Consider the following 13,038-nt stretch of genomic DNA (forward strand, 5'->3'; position numbering starts at 1 on the left):
ATACATACATACTTACGTGGGCTTAAGTATGTAGCCGTCTTGCTAGTCAACCAATTTCAACCATGGAAACTTAATTTATGTTTTCGCCAGAGTCGAGAATTCTTTTCGCTACTCAGCCCCCCCACCGCCGCCCTCCACGGTAGTTTCGTGCGACTGCTGGCTTGCATTTCCACTACTTTTTCACTTTTTTCTCAAGAATGAAATTTATTTTGCCAAGTCATGTTGAAGAAAATTTTCATAAGTTTTACATGTACGGCTAAACACACAAACACACACACATAAGCAGGAGTACAATCAAAATACAGTTGGTGGCGGTGGTCGGGTGTAATGTGAGGGCGTTCTGTTTGCTAGTTCGTAACGGCTTGGCCGCCAGCTTTGAACGCAAGTCGGCAGCGTTGGCAGGCACGGCAAGACGTGGCAACTCAGCCCAATTCAAAGGAGATACGAGTATATGAAATAAGAAAAATTTGTATTCCTTAAATCGGATGACTTTGTATAATTTTTTGTATTTTGTTGTTGCTGTCGCTGCCGCTATTCAAAGCTGTGCCAGTGCGTGTGCATGAGTATGTGTATGTGAATGTGGATTGTTGCTTTGGTTATCAGGACGTTATGTGCAGCGGCGTTGGTGGGGATACGGTGGAAATTATGTATAATGGAAAATTTTTCATAGAATTTGCAGAAAACTGGGGAAAAGAAGTATTATTAGGAAAAATGAAAAAGTGCCTACACAAACTCCAAGTTGGTGTGCATGTTTGATAATATTTGTAATTATTTAAGTAACTGTTTTTGTGTATGCACGTGCTGTTAGTTGGCCGATTCGTTCGAGCAATGCTTTAAGCTACAAAATTGAATTGCAAGGCAGAAGATTTGGGCTGGGCGGTTGTACTAAATTTATGTAGATAAATAGTTGGAATTTTCGTCTCCACCAAATATATTGCTCGCAAGTACCACCACAAGTCGCTAGAAGACTATTTAAGAACTAACGAAATACACAGCTACTACTGTCGCGAAGACAAATATTTCATACAAAATTATTGGTTTTGGAGATTCTGGTTGAAACTAAAAGAGAAAATTCAAATGTAACATATTTGTTAATTTTTTTTAATTTACTTGGATATTCAAGTTCAATAAAAGTTAAATCAAGTCTACTAAGCCTTCGAGCGAAAATTTGCTTTAAGCATCTATGAGGGTTGTTGACAAAATTCATTTTCACATGACACCCAAGTACCGTTTTAGAGATTTTTGAAATAATTTTCTAAACTTAAATTCTTGAGCCTCTAACTACAAGGAATACCCGCTTTCAAAATATTTCCGTTTCACAAGTTCATAATTATTATTGTAGAACACATGTACTCTCATATTTATTCTAACCGTTTCACAAGTTCATAATTTTTTTTGTAGAACGCATGAACTTTCATATTTATTACGACCCATAAAGTTTATAAATTATGCTCGCATTTTGCAATTATTTTGATTCCTTCCTAAATAATATAGTTTCTTCATTTTTTCATATCTTCATTTCGCCCCAACAGTAATAACAAAAATGGCCGCGTCTATTTATGCCACCCCACCGCCAGACTTAAGCAGCGAGGACACTGCACTTTCAGACGTCTCCAATGCATCCTCGCTAAATAATCGCAGCAGCAGCAATAGTAATAGTAATGTAACTACCAACAACAACAACAACACAAGTTGTAACAACACTACCACAAACAACAACAACACAACAAATTCGAACCCAGTAGCGAATACACAGAAGCGCTCCATCAATGAAGTTCTAGCAAGCAGTGCGAGCCAAGCGAGCCCATCCAACCCACACACGCCGAAACAGAGTAGAAGCGTGTCCCCAAAAACCTCTAATAGCGGAAGCGTTACAAGTGCCGCAATTACACTGGAGGAGCCCGTTGATAGTACAATACGAGATGAGGGGACAACAGAAGATGACGCCGACATGTCAACGACACCACTCGCCGATGATGGCGCAGCGGCTGCAATGGCAGCTATGACGGCCGCCGCTAATGCAGCAGCCATGCAACTGCAATTCTTGGAGGCAATAAACGATGCTGCGAAAAAACGACGCAAGCAGAATAATCCCAGTAGGGTTGGCGCACAGGCGGCAGCTGCAGCGGCGGCGGCACTAAGTTTAAATGAGGGCAGTAACGGCGCACTAATCAATGCGGCTGCAGAAGCCATAATGGCAGATAAGAACCAATTCGGAGCAGGCAGCATGACACCGACCACACTGCCAATCGATTACGACGACAAGTTGTCGAAAATGTTTTTACCAAAATCAATAGAGCAGTTAAAGGAAACGTTTGAATTGCTGCAACAAAAGCAGCAACGTTTCGGAAACATATCACCAGACACTGGAGCGGCTGGGCCTGAAGAAAGTTTTTCCTCACCACAGTTGGTAAAACCTAAAACAGAGATCGTCTCGGAAATGAAAACAAGAAGTAATGAGCTAGTAAGCGACGAATGCTCACCGAAGTCACACCAACTAGGAGAAGAGCTGACAAATCCTTATCAGACTTTTTGCAAAACATGTGGCGAAAACTTCGAAACCGAATTTAAACTGGGATTGCATATGTTACAAGAACATCAGAATGATGAAACCGAATATGAGAATACTAACCGTGGCGAAGATGAGGGCCAACAAAAGGCAGAACTCATACCATACGACATGCTGTCCTCAGTAAATGTTAAAATGGAACGTCCTGACTATGAGGGTTCCACCTCACCGCCCGCTGTCAGCACAGCCGGAAATCAAATTGAAAACCATGGTGCAAACCTTCTATCTAACGGCAAAGAGCCATGGCTCAACACTATGCCGGGAATGGGATTTCCTTTTCCGCCAGAGGCTGCAGCTGCAGCAGCACTCTCCGCCGGCGGCTATTTGCCCTTATTAGGTATGCCCGGTTTTCCCACGGTTGATGGAATGAATCGTCCGCCGATTCGTATATTCAATCCTGAAGCCTATTGCGATCTTTGCAATAAGGAGTTCTGCAACAAATATTTCCTCAAGACACATAGAGCCAACAAGCATGGCATTTACGATCCAGCTGGTTCTGCTGGTGGCGAGGGTGGAGCCAATACCACCAGCGGAAATATGAGTGCCATGACTCAAATGTTGCAGCTACAAATGCAACAACAGCAACAACAACAATCCATGCAACATTTACAACAGAAACAGCAAATGGCGTTGGAAGAAGCACAGAAACAACAAATTAATTCACAACAAGCCAACAACGGAGCATCGTCTCAACAACTGACTCCACCTGCACCGCCGCCTGTGTACTGCGACGTTTGCTCAAAACGTTTCACCAATGTATTCGCTATGCGCCGTCATCGCGCCAAAGCACACGATCAGCAGCGCAGAAGCCCCGGCGAATCAGCAATTCCCACACCGCCGCCACTGCAGTCAAGCGTGCCAACATCGAAATCGGACACACCGACCCCAGTTGCTCAAAATGAATCGAAACATGATTTGTCTAAAATAAGTTCACCAACAGATTCCGAAGCTAAGCAATTTCAAATGCCCGATGGCTTCCGACAGGATTTCACTCTTGAACAAGAAGAAGTGTCTTTCACACCACAACCGCGAAAGCTTTCGCCACAATCGCAACAGCAGGCACGCGAAGCCAATTTCTCACACGATAAATTGCGTCGTTTGGGTGTGGTGAATCCGGAAGCATTTTGTGAAATCTGTTGCAAGGAATATTGCAACAAGTACTTCCTGCGTACACATAAATGGAAGCGGCACGGCATATTCGTACCTCCAGATGATCTTAAAGACGAACAGCTTCAGCTTGCTCAAAAGATGGCATGGCCTTTTATGGGTCTACCGGGTATGCCGTTAAATTTGATGATGGCCAATGACAAAGCGCTCATGGCTCAACGCATGTTCGCCGCCGCCACTTCCTCCGTTTCCACTGCGTCCCATATTGGCGCCGACGATGGTCCTCAGCATGTAGCTAAACGCATTAAGCTTGAACAAGACGATGAAGAGGTTTCAAAAGCAAATGATGAAAACCAGGAAAACAAATGTTTATCCGGTCGTCAGTCTGCTGAACAAACACAACAACAAACGGGTTCGCACAGTGTGGCTTCTACTCCAGAACCGCAAAAGATTTTAGCGGAATCCTATAATTCGGGTGCCAATATGCCAACTAGTCCTGAGACCGCTGTTGGCCTGCAAAATCTACAAAAACTGCAATCTATGATACAACAACTAAACGACTTGAATGGCAAACGTACGATGGGCTGTCACATCTGTGGCCGCGACATGGAGAACCAATATGCACTACAAGTTCATATGATGACCGACCATGCCGGCCTGTTGGAAGGTAGCGGCACACTACCACTTAACTTTCAGCAGCATCTCTTCCAGCAACAGCAACAAATGCAAGCACAGCAGCAACAACAAGTGCTCAAGCATTCGCCCTCAGGTTCCCCTGGCGTTATACCATCGCTCAGCGAAATGCGCTGCAATCAGTGCGATCGTGACTTTGCCAACATACAAGAATTCAAACAACATATCGCCGAAGTTCATCTATTACCCGGAAGTCCACTGCGGGACGGTTTTGCCACACCCGAGCGTCCCATAAACCCGAACGCTGCATCTATGGGCTCACGTCCACCCTACACCATAACGCCGACTAGCAGCTATTGCGAAATTTGCAACAAAGAACTGTGCAACAAATATTTCATGAAGACACATATGCAACGTATGCACGGCATTGAAATCGAGAACGGCGCACAAATCGGTGGCGTTGTCTGCAACATTTGCAACAAGGAGCTCTGCAGCAAATACTTTTTGCGTGTACACAAACAAAACACGCACGGCATTGTCGACGAGAGCGCCCCATTGCCACAACCTCGGCAAAATGGGCTGAGCTTTGATTCGCAACCACAACAACAACAGCAACTATCATCCGCAGAAACCGATCTCAACCGCGGTCTCAACCTGAGTCCCTTCGGTAGCGGCAATTCCGGTGACTCCAAATCGGATTACTCCAACTACACAGAGGTTTGTGTGATTTGTACACGTCGATTCCGCAGCGCAAAGTGGCTGCGTGCACATTTGCAAAGCGACCATGGCACAGCAGGTATCGACAAACTGCGCGAACTGGAACAACAATACGGTCCTTTAAGCAAGTCCTCCAGCCCTACGCTCAAAATTCCAAATGGCTCAGCTAATACAGGTTCGAATGCAAACAATATGAATACTGCCACTGGAACATTGTCAAACCCAGCGAATCTTGCTCAAGCATTGCAAAACCTCAATGCACAGCATCTGCTCGGTAACATGCCCAAGAATATCTTGCCAGGCATGTTTGGAGCGGCAACAGAACAATCGCACTCTACACCACGTTTGCAAGAATACCAATGTTCCATTTGTCCCTTCACCACTCCATACTATGCATTCCTCTTCATACACGAACGTTCGCACACGCTGCTCGGTGGTGCTGGAGATTTGAACGCAACTGCCTCAGCGCAATTAATACCCGGTAGTGGCATTAAAGACGAAACAAACAACAGTAGTGAGACCAAATCGAAGTCAGACTCCACCAATACAGCAGTGACGGACAAGCCCACTTTACTGTCAATAGCACAGACCAATAGCATGACAATGATGGAATGCGGACGCATCGAACCTACTAATCTGTCTACACGATCAAGCACACCATCTGGCAGCGCAAGTAAATCAAAATCAACTAAAGAGAATCAGGCACAACGCAACTCCAAGCAAATAGAAGCAAAGGAGGCCCGCAAGGAGGTTGTAACTACCAAGTCCTTCGCGCACATCAAGTTGGAGAAAACACGCACAATTGCGACCTCACCCATATCCCCAGCCACCACTAACAGCTTCGCGCAGGTCGCGCTCAATGATTTAGCTGAAAAATGTGGAAAGGTGGCATCATATGCGGTGCCGAAGGACGTGACAGGCGACGGTCTGGAGGATGGTGAACCGCAAATGCAAGCTTTTGTGTTGGAAATCCAGCGTGAGCGTGAAATGGACACGGAGACGGAGGCTGCCAGCGCTGCAGGTAGTGCTGAGGAGTCCAGTAACAGGTTTGTGCCAGCTATAGTTTATTTGCCCGTTAGAAAACGCATCTCAGGGCCTGTAACGGTGTCCTTCAACTTGACACCAGCCTAGAGCGCTGGAGCTTAAGACTAAGGCGCGTAACTTGAGCAAATTGTTGCCAGATTGTTGTGCAGAAAATCTGCCAGAAAAAGTTTTATCCATTCTTGAACTAATCACGTTTAGTTTATCAATGTTTCCGGCGTCAAAAAGGCTGAGTGCGCTTTTGATTGAGAATTACTCGAAGAAATTGAAACGACAAGTTTTATAATTAATTTTCGCATTAAAATTGCTTGAAATCAGTTGAATTATATACATATGTATACAAAAGTCTGGCAACATTGGGCACAAGTGAGTCGGGCTTAGCACTAAGCATTCGGTGATGACAAAAATCAAAAGTTCCTAAAATAAAATCAAAATTTGTTTATAGAAATTAACGAAAATTTAGCGGAAATGCAAATTCTATACGTACATACATACATAATTAAGTCGAGGTTCTGCAACTTTAGCAAGCACAACACAGTCACTGTTGCAGTCTAGGTAAATTTACACATAAATACATATATACATACAGGAATGCATACGAACATAGGCGTGTGAAGAAACAAGTTTAGTGTGTGAGACATGATTCGGTGAGCCGAAAGTGTCTGTTATATTAAACAAAAATTTAGAACTATGCTTAAGTATGTAGTTTTGAAATTAAGAACTCCCACATAACAGTTACTTACAAACATACATACTTATACATAAATATATATACATATGCATGAAATCCACAAAGGGAAAGGCTTTGCTCAAAAACAAAAAAGTTTCAGTCAAACTATGGAAATAATGAATTTACTCTTAATAATATTAACAACTAGTTACAAAATATTAGTTATCGATCGAAGCTTAAAAACACTTGGTATAAGATAGTAGCGTAACACAAGTACATACATACAAGCAGACAACAACAATGAATACGTACATACCATACATATTTGCCAAACGTACCATATTCGATAACAGTACTTGCACAAGTACTTAGTATATAATATAAATACACATATACTAGTATATACACTGTATATACACTTTTCCACACAAATACAATTGCACATACACACATACGAGTAAATAAGATAAATCAAAACAGGACAAGAACGTTTTCTCAGGGCAAAAGTACAATTTACTTGGTACTTTCCATTAAAAATTAACAAATAATTTTTACTTAAAAGAGTAGTAGTAATTAAATATATAAAATATATATATAGATATATAAAGTAATAAAAACACAAACGAACACAACTGCGAAAAGTGTGGCGGTTTGAGAAAAGTTGAGTTAAAAGCGCGTAGAAAAAAATATTAAATACCGCATGACTACCTCATATAACTAATAACAATAAAATTGCCAGGTAAAAAACTTCAAGCCATTCATTTGAGCAGACTTTTAGTAGAAATTACCTCAAAGTAGAAAAATCAAACGAATTGCGAACGTTTTCATTCATTGAAGGATCACTGGGATCGTCGGAAGTTGTATGTGCTTATGTAATTGTCGTATTTAAATTTAATTTTTACTAAATTTTAAATTTTATCAAAATAATTTACTTTGTACTGGAAAACAAAGAAACGAAAAATATACCAAAACTCACATACAATTTACAAATAAGCCGGTCTACAAGGGAAGTAAAAAGTTGGGCTCGTACACGTCGCCATACTAATTATATACCGTTATTAGATAATGACAGCAATTTTATACTGCAAATATTGCGTAGTCGAAAAAGTCTTTTCGTATTCTGTCAATGGATGTGAATGAAGAAATTCGCTATATTTTTAAATTTTTGTATAAAAAAGGAAAAATGCCGCGCAAGCCACCAATGAAATTTGTTTATTCTGTGAAGTAAATTGTACTTTGTATTGTGACGATGCTGTATCAGTTCGTGTAGCACAAAAATGGTTCGCTCGCTTCCGTTCAAGAAATTTCGATGTGAAAGATGCACCTCGTTCTGGTCGATCTATCGTTGAAAAAGTCTATGGAATTATGAAAAAGATTGGCCAGGACCATCACATAAGCAGCCATGACATCGCTAGGGAACTTAACATTCATCATCAAACAGTTTTGAAGCATTTAAAAAAGGCTGGCTACAAAAAAAGGGAACCACATCAATTGTCTGTGAAAAATTTATTGGACCGAACTTAAAATCTGCAATTCTTTGCTGAAACGAAATGAAATCGAATCATTTCTAAAGCGAATGATAACAGGAGACGAAAAGTGGATCAAGTATGACAATAATGTGCGAAAACGTTCATATTCTATGCGTGGTGAAGCTCAACAAATGGTCACAAAGCCAAAGTTGATGTCTCGAAAGGTTATGCTGAATGTTTGGTGGGATTGGAAAGCAATCATCAACTATGGGCTGCTCCAGCCTGGCCGAAAGATTGATTCTACGTTTTACCGTCAACAACTGATGAGGTTGAAGCAAGCAATCATAAAAACGGCCAGAACTGATCAACAGATAGGGCTTCGACTTCCATCAGGACAACGCTAGACCACACACATCTTTGATGATTCGGCATAAACTAGGAGAGCTTGGCTGGGAAGTTTTGATGCATCCACCCTGACCTTGAACCATCGGACTATCATTTGTTTCAGTCAATGCAGAGCTCCCTAAATGAAGTAAAGTTAGCTTCAAGAAAAGCCTGTGAAATTGACTTGTCGCAGTTTTTCGTCGAGAAACCAGAAAAGTTTTACACTGATGGAATAATATGTCTAACGGAAAAATGGCAAAAATCGTTGACCAAAATGGTACATATTTGGTTCATTAAAGTTCATTATAAATATAAAAAAAATAAGTTTAAGTTTGATTAGAAATATGAAAAGACTTTTTGGACTACCCAATAGAAACGAGTTAAATAAAACAGTCCACACAATTAAGAAAATTCCAGGGTAAGGCCTACGCTCTGCCTTGAAATATTATGACATTAAAAACATAATGATTTTGAGAACATTTTCAACCTAATATATAAACCGAATAGAACTTTGGATAACGGTACGAGCCCAGTTTAGTCTAGTCAACGTATTTTATACAAACAGTCTTGCTGATAGCTTAAAGCTTAGTAGACTTTAGCCATACGCCTCAAGAAAAAGTCAAAAGTATATAACAATAGGTTAGCCATACAAACATATAACGGTAGAGTTGCGACTTTCATTGTTGCGAGCGCATGTCACTGTATATTAATTTTTTAGCATTTAAGGTGAATTTGCGATGTGCACCCGCAGCAATGAAGTGTTGCGGCTTACAATAATAAAAATTAAACTACAAAACTTAAGTAAATAAAGAAATAATTTAGCGAAAACTGAAAATAACCGAAACAAACACAAACATACATATACGAATGTATGTGAATCGAACAGTACAACGGCAGTTGCTATTTTTGTGAATTTTTTTAAGTATTTTAAAAAGCTGCGTGCCTTTTAGCGATTGCCGATTCTTACTGCTTTTACTTAAATTTGGTCAAAAAATATTTAATTTATGTAATTATTTAATAAAAAAAATATTTGTAAGAAATTAAATTAATTTATGATTTTAATTTCAATTCTAGATTATTGTTTCAATTGTATAATTGTAGCTATAAAAAATGCATAAGCCAAATAAATTTATTCGTTAAAATTATTTTCGTTGTTTTTTTCTTTAATTTTTTATACACACTTTTTCAGCATATTTTTATTAACTTTTGTGTTAAAAGTTGCAAAATAAAAGGTTAATTTAAAACTATTTTTAATTCTTCTTACGCTTCTATGCATACACACACCCTTTCATTTCATTTCACATATTTTTGTTGCTAATTTAAGAACCCGTAGAGCGCATTATTACATAATCAAAACAAATACAAACATACCTAAGAAGTAAGCTCTTTACCCTAGAATGGTGTTAATTCGGTATTTGCTTTGTAGACGCGTGTTAAACACACTTTCCCAAGCATCAATTTCACAATTCCTTAGCTAAACAACTCGCTCCATTGCCCAATATCCCCTACCTTCGCACTTTCAATTGTTTTTTTTATTTCCGTTTTTTAAGTAACCCTCCAGCTGACTTTAGGACATTCCATCGATACCCTACTGGGCAAATACTCGTGCTATTTAAACTCAGCGTCAGCAAACTCGCTCCCCTCCCTCTTTTGCAAAGACTAGCGCAAGCCGACGGGTATTGATTTCCACTAAAAAACAAACAATTGCACATATATATTTCTTATCCCAATAAATTGTGTGTTATCTACGACATTTGTATGATTATTGTCACCCGATAGCAATGGGGCATTCAAGACGGTTAGGGAAGCGCTCAGACACACGCACGCTATACTTTCCTTTCATATAGCCTTAAAAAATGTATAAGTAGGCAAGCAGCCTTGATGTGTAAGTTTTTTAACAATAGAATACTGTTTTCAAGATAAGTAACATAATCAACACTCATTTGCCGCTGAGCAAGTTGACAGTTTTATTGATTTCTGACTTTGCAACATGCATTAGGGCGTATTTTAATTAAGAGACGGTACTGTATGAGGCAATTTCAGCATGTGTGAGAAGATTCTCATGTGAGGCAGAAGACAATTTTTATTGGATTATATTTTAATTGATTTCAGTGACAATTTGTGCCCTTAGAAATCGGGCTATCCGGCTATTCATGCTCCATACAATGGTTATTAGAAAAGTGCTTGCAGTTTATAATTTGCAATGGGTTATTGTCTCTTAATTGAGTTCACATTAGAGTTCGTAATTGATTGGAAATTGTTCATGGTTTATGTTTAAGGTCTAAATTGTAAATTAATCATTTGATGCTATTTGATTTTTTATTTCTTCAAAGCGCTTTGATAAAAGATTATATGTACATTATTTTGAGTAGTTGTACTATAAACTGAATGCCTGAAGATAATGACGAGCTTGGGCATTGTAGAAATTAGTAATGTTTGCTAAAATTTAATTGTAAGCTATTTTGATTAAAATCGTCTGCTTAAGGCTTAGACGGATATATGTTGTGGCAGAAAATCTGGTTCCTTAAAATATATGCAAGTACTTCTTCTTCTTCTTTACTGGAGTAAATACCGCTTACTCGGTTATAGCCTAGTTAACAACAGTCGATTTTTTGCAATATGGCACCAATTGGAGATTCCAAGTGAAGAATAAAAAGTGAAGAGAGCACAACCCTGGAGTGGGATGGTTCGCCTTTCCACTTTAGCACGCCTTCAGACGAATGTTCTTTAGCTATCTAGAGTGTATTTGGTCTAAGACCGGAAGTCGTGAACTACTTGAGTCATATGTAAAAGAATCGTTTCTGACCACTCACAAGTAAATGGCAATCAGAGAACTTTCCTCACTTGAACTTCTACACATGACTCCATCTTTCTTGATGCAAATAATTTAAGGGAAAATTTCCATTTTATTGATTTTTTTATTATAAATTATAAATTATATTCTTATTGTCAAAGAGATATGCAAGTCATATTTGGTCTTTTAAAAAAAAATTTCATTTATTTAAAACAAAAAGAGATTCTTCTTTTAGTTAAGCAGACACGAATTGTGCCCATACGCCGAAAAGTAGGCATTATTTTTCGTACCGAAGATTTATAGGGAGAGATAATCAAGAATTTCAGTTTAATAACTTTGGAAAACAAATTTAGCCGCATTCAAAAAGTAATAATTTTACTTTGTGACTCTCAAGTCCCCAAGTATTTATAATAAATTTGTATAGCAACAAGAAAGCCGGTAATTCGAATGAAGAAACATTTTTGCTAACTGTAAGTTTTTCATTAAAGAAATTCTTCAAAGTAGTTGTCAATCTATCCAGCTTAGAGGTAGTGAAATTGGAATGAACAAAGAGTACATAAGCTCAGATCACAGATAATCATTATAACTACGCCCATTTGTACTTACCATGTATTTTGTGTCCTAAAGAGACGTCCGTCTGCCCGAAAGTAGCTTATAATATTTCAGTCAAGCACAGCAACAGAAAGAAAATAAAACAATTGCCTTCCGGTTTAAAAACGTCCCCCCCAAGTCTGTTTCGCGTATTTTACTTTTTAATGGCAAAACTCCCTTTTTATTCCACTCCCGCTGTGATTGCGTTAGTATTTCTGTGAAAATCATTTAAAAAAAGAAAACAATAGAGCGCAGTAGCAAAATAGTCAAAAAAAAACGTTACAAAATAAAAAAATGCATCTGCATTTTTGATTCGACCCTCAAAATACCAAAATACGGGAAAAAAGTCAGCCGGAAAATGCAGGCCACCACATGACCGCACAACTGGCAGCATTCAAACGCACAGTTATGCCACGCGCTGCATTCTCTACACATATGCACATGCATATATTTTTAAGTATGTGTGCGTAAGTACCAAGGGGCACATGAAGTAAAAAACGGCACGGTCAAACAACTCTATTCAAATTTATGCGCGCGTGTGTTTGTTCATCATTATTAGAGTATCAGCTACATTTAACATTAATGAGGAACGCACACACTCATACGCACATACTTATACGCCCGCGTTGCAGCAGTTGCGGAAAATGCACGGCAGCTGCTGGTTGATTTTTTTAAAAATCCTTAATGAAAGCAGAAAATCGGAAAAAATTAATTCCGATGTGCACTCATACAGCTGCATGCCCTTCATGTACATATGTATGTGCGCACATGAGTGGAAAAAAATAATAATGCTTGTGCCCGCTTAAAAACTTACACATGATTTATGCCAAATTTCTTTGTGATTATAAATTGAAAAACTTCTCGCATCGGTCAGTTTCAAAACGATGAGCGCGAGATCCTGCCACAGCTGGGATTCTTTAGGTAGGGATGTTGTCTGATATCCACATTGATGTTTACACTAGCTCACTTCAATACATTTCAATAATTTCTTCGAGATTCAAACTGTGAATATTGATTTCCTTATTTCTTGACGGACAACCAAAATATTATTTAAATTACGCAA

General features: G+C 39.2%; 1 protein-coding gene across 2 annotated transcripts in view; it reads left to right on the plus strand.

Annotated features, from left to right (window-relative positions):
• Positions 1 to 11,993, plus strand: part of LOC105223434 (uncharacterized) — a 32,446-nt gene extending 20,453 nt beyond the window's left edge. For both annotated transcript variants that reach the window (XM_029549147.2, XM_029549148.2), the window contains exon 2: positions 1,533 to 11,993. In XM_029549147.2, coding sequence (XP_029405007.2) covers positions 1,544 to 6,157 — 4,614 coding nt within the window. In that variant the 5' untranslated portion in view covers positions 1,533 to 1,543 and the 3' untranslated portion in view covers positions 6,158 to 11,993. The remainder of the gene's footprint in view (positions 1 to 1,532) is intronic.
• The last annotated feature ends 1,045 nt before the right edge of the window (positions 11,994 to 13,038 follow it).

This window comes from Bactrocera dorsalis, chromosome 5 (genome assembly GCF_023373825.1).
Source record: "Bactrocera dorsalis isolate Fly_Bdor chromosome 5, ASM2337382v1, whole genome shotgun sequence".
In the NCBI taxonomy this organism is placed as follows: domain Eukaryota; kingdom Metazoa; phylum Arthropoda; class Insecta; order Diptera; family Tephritidae; genus Bactrocera; species Bactrocera dorsalis.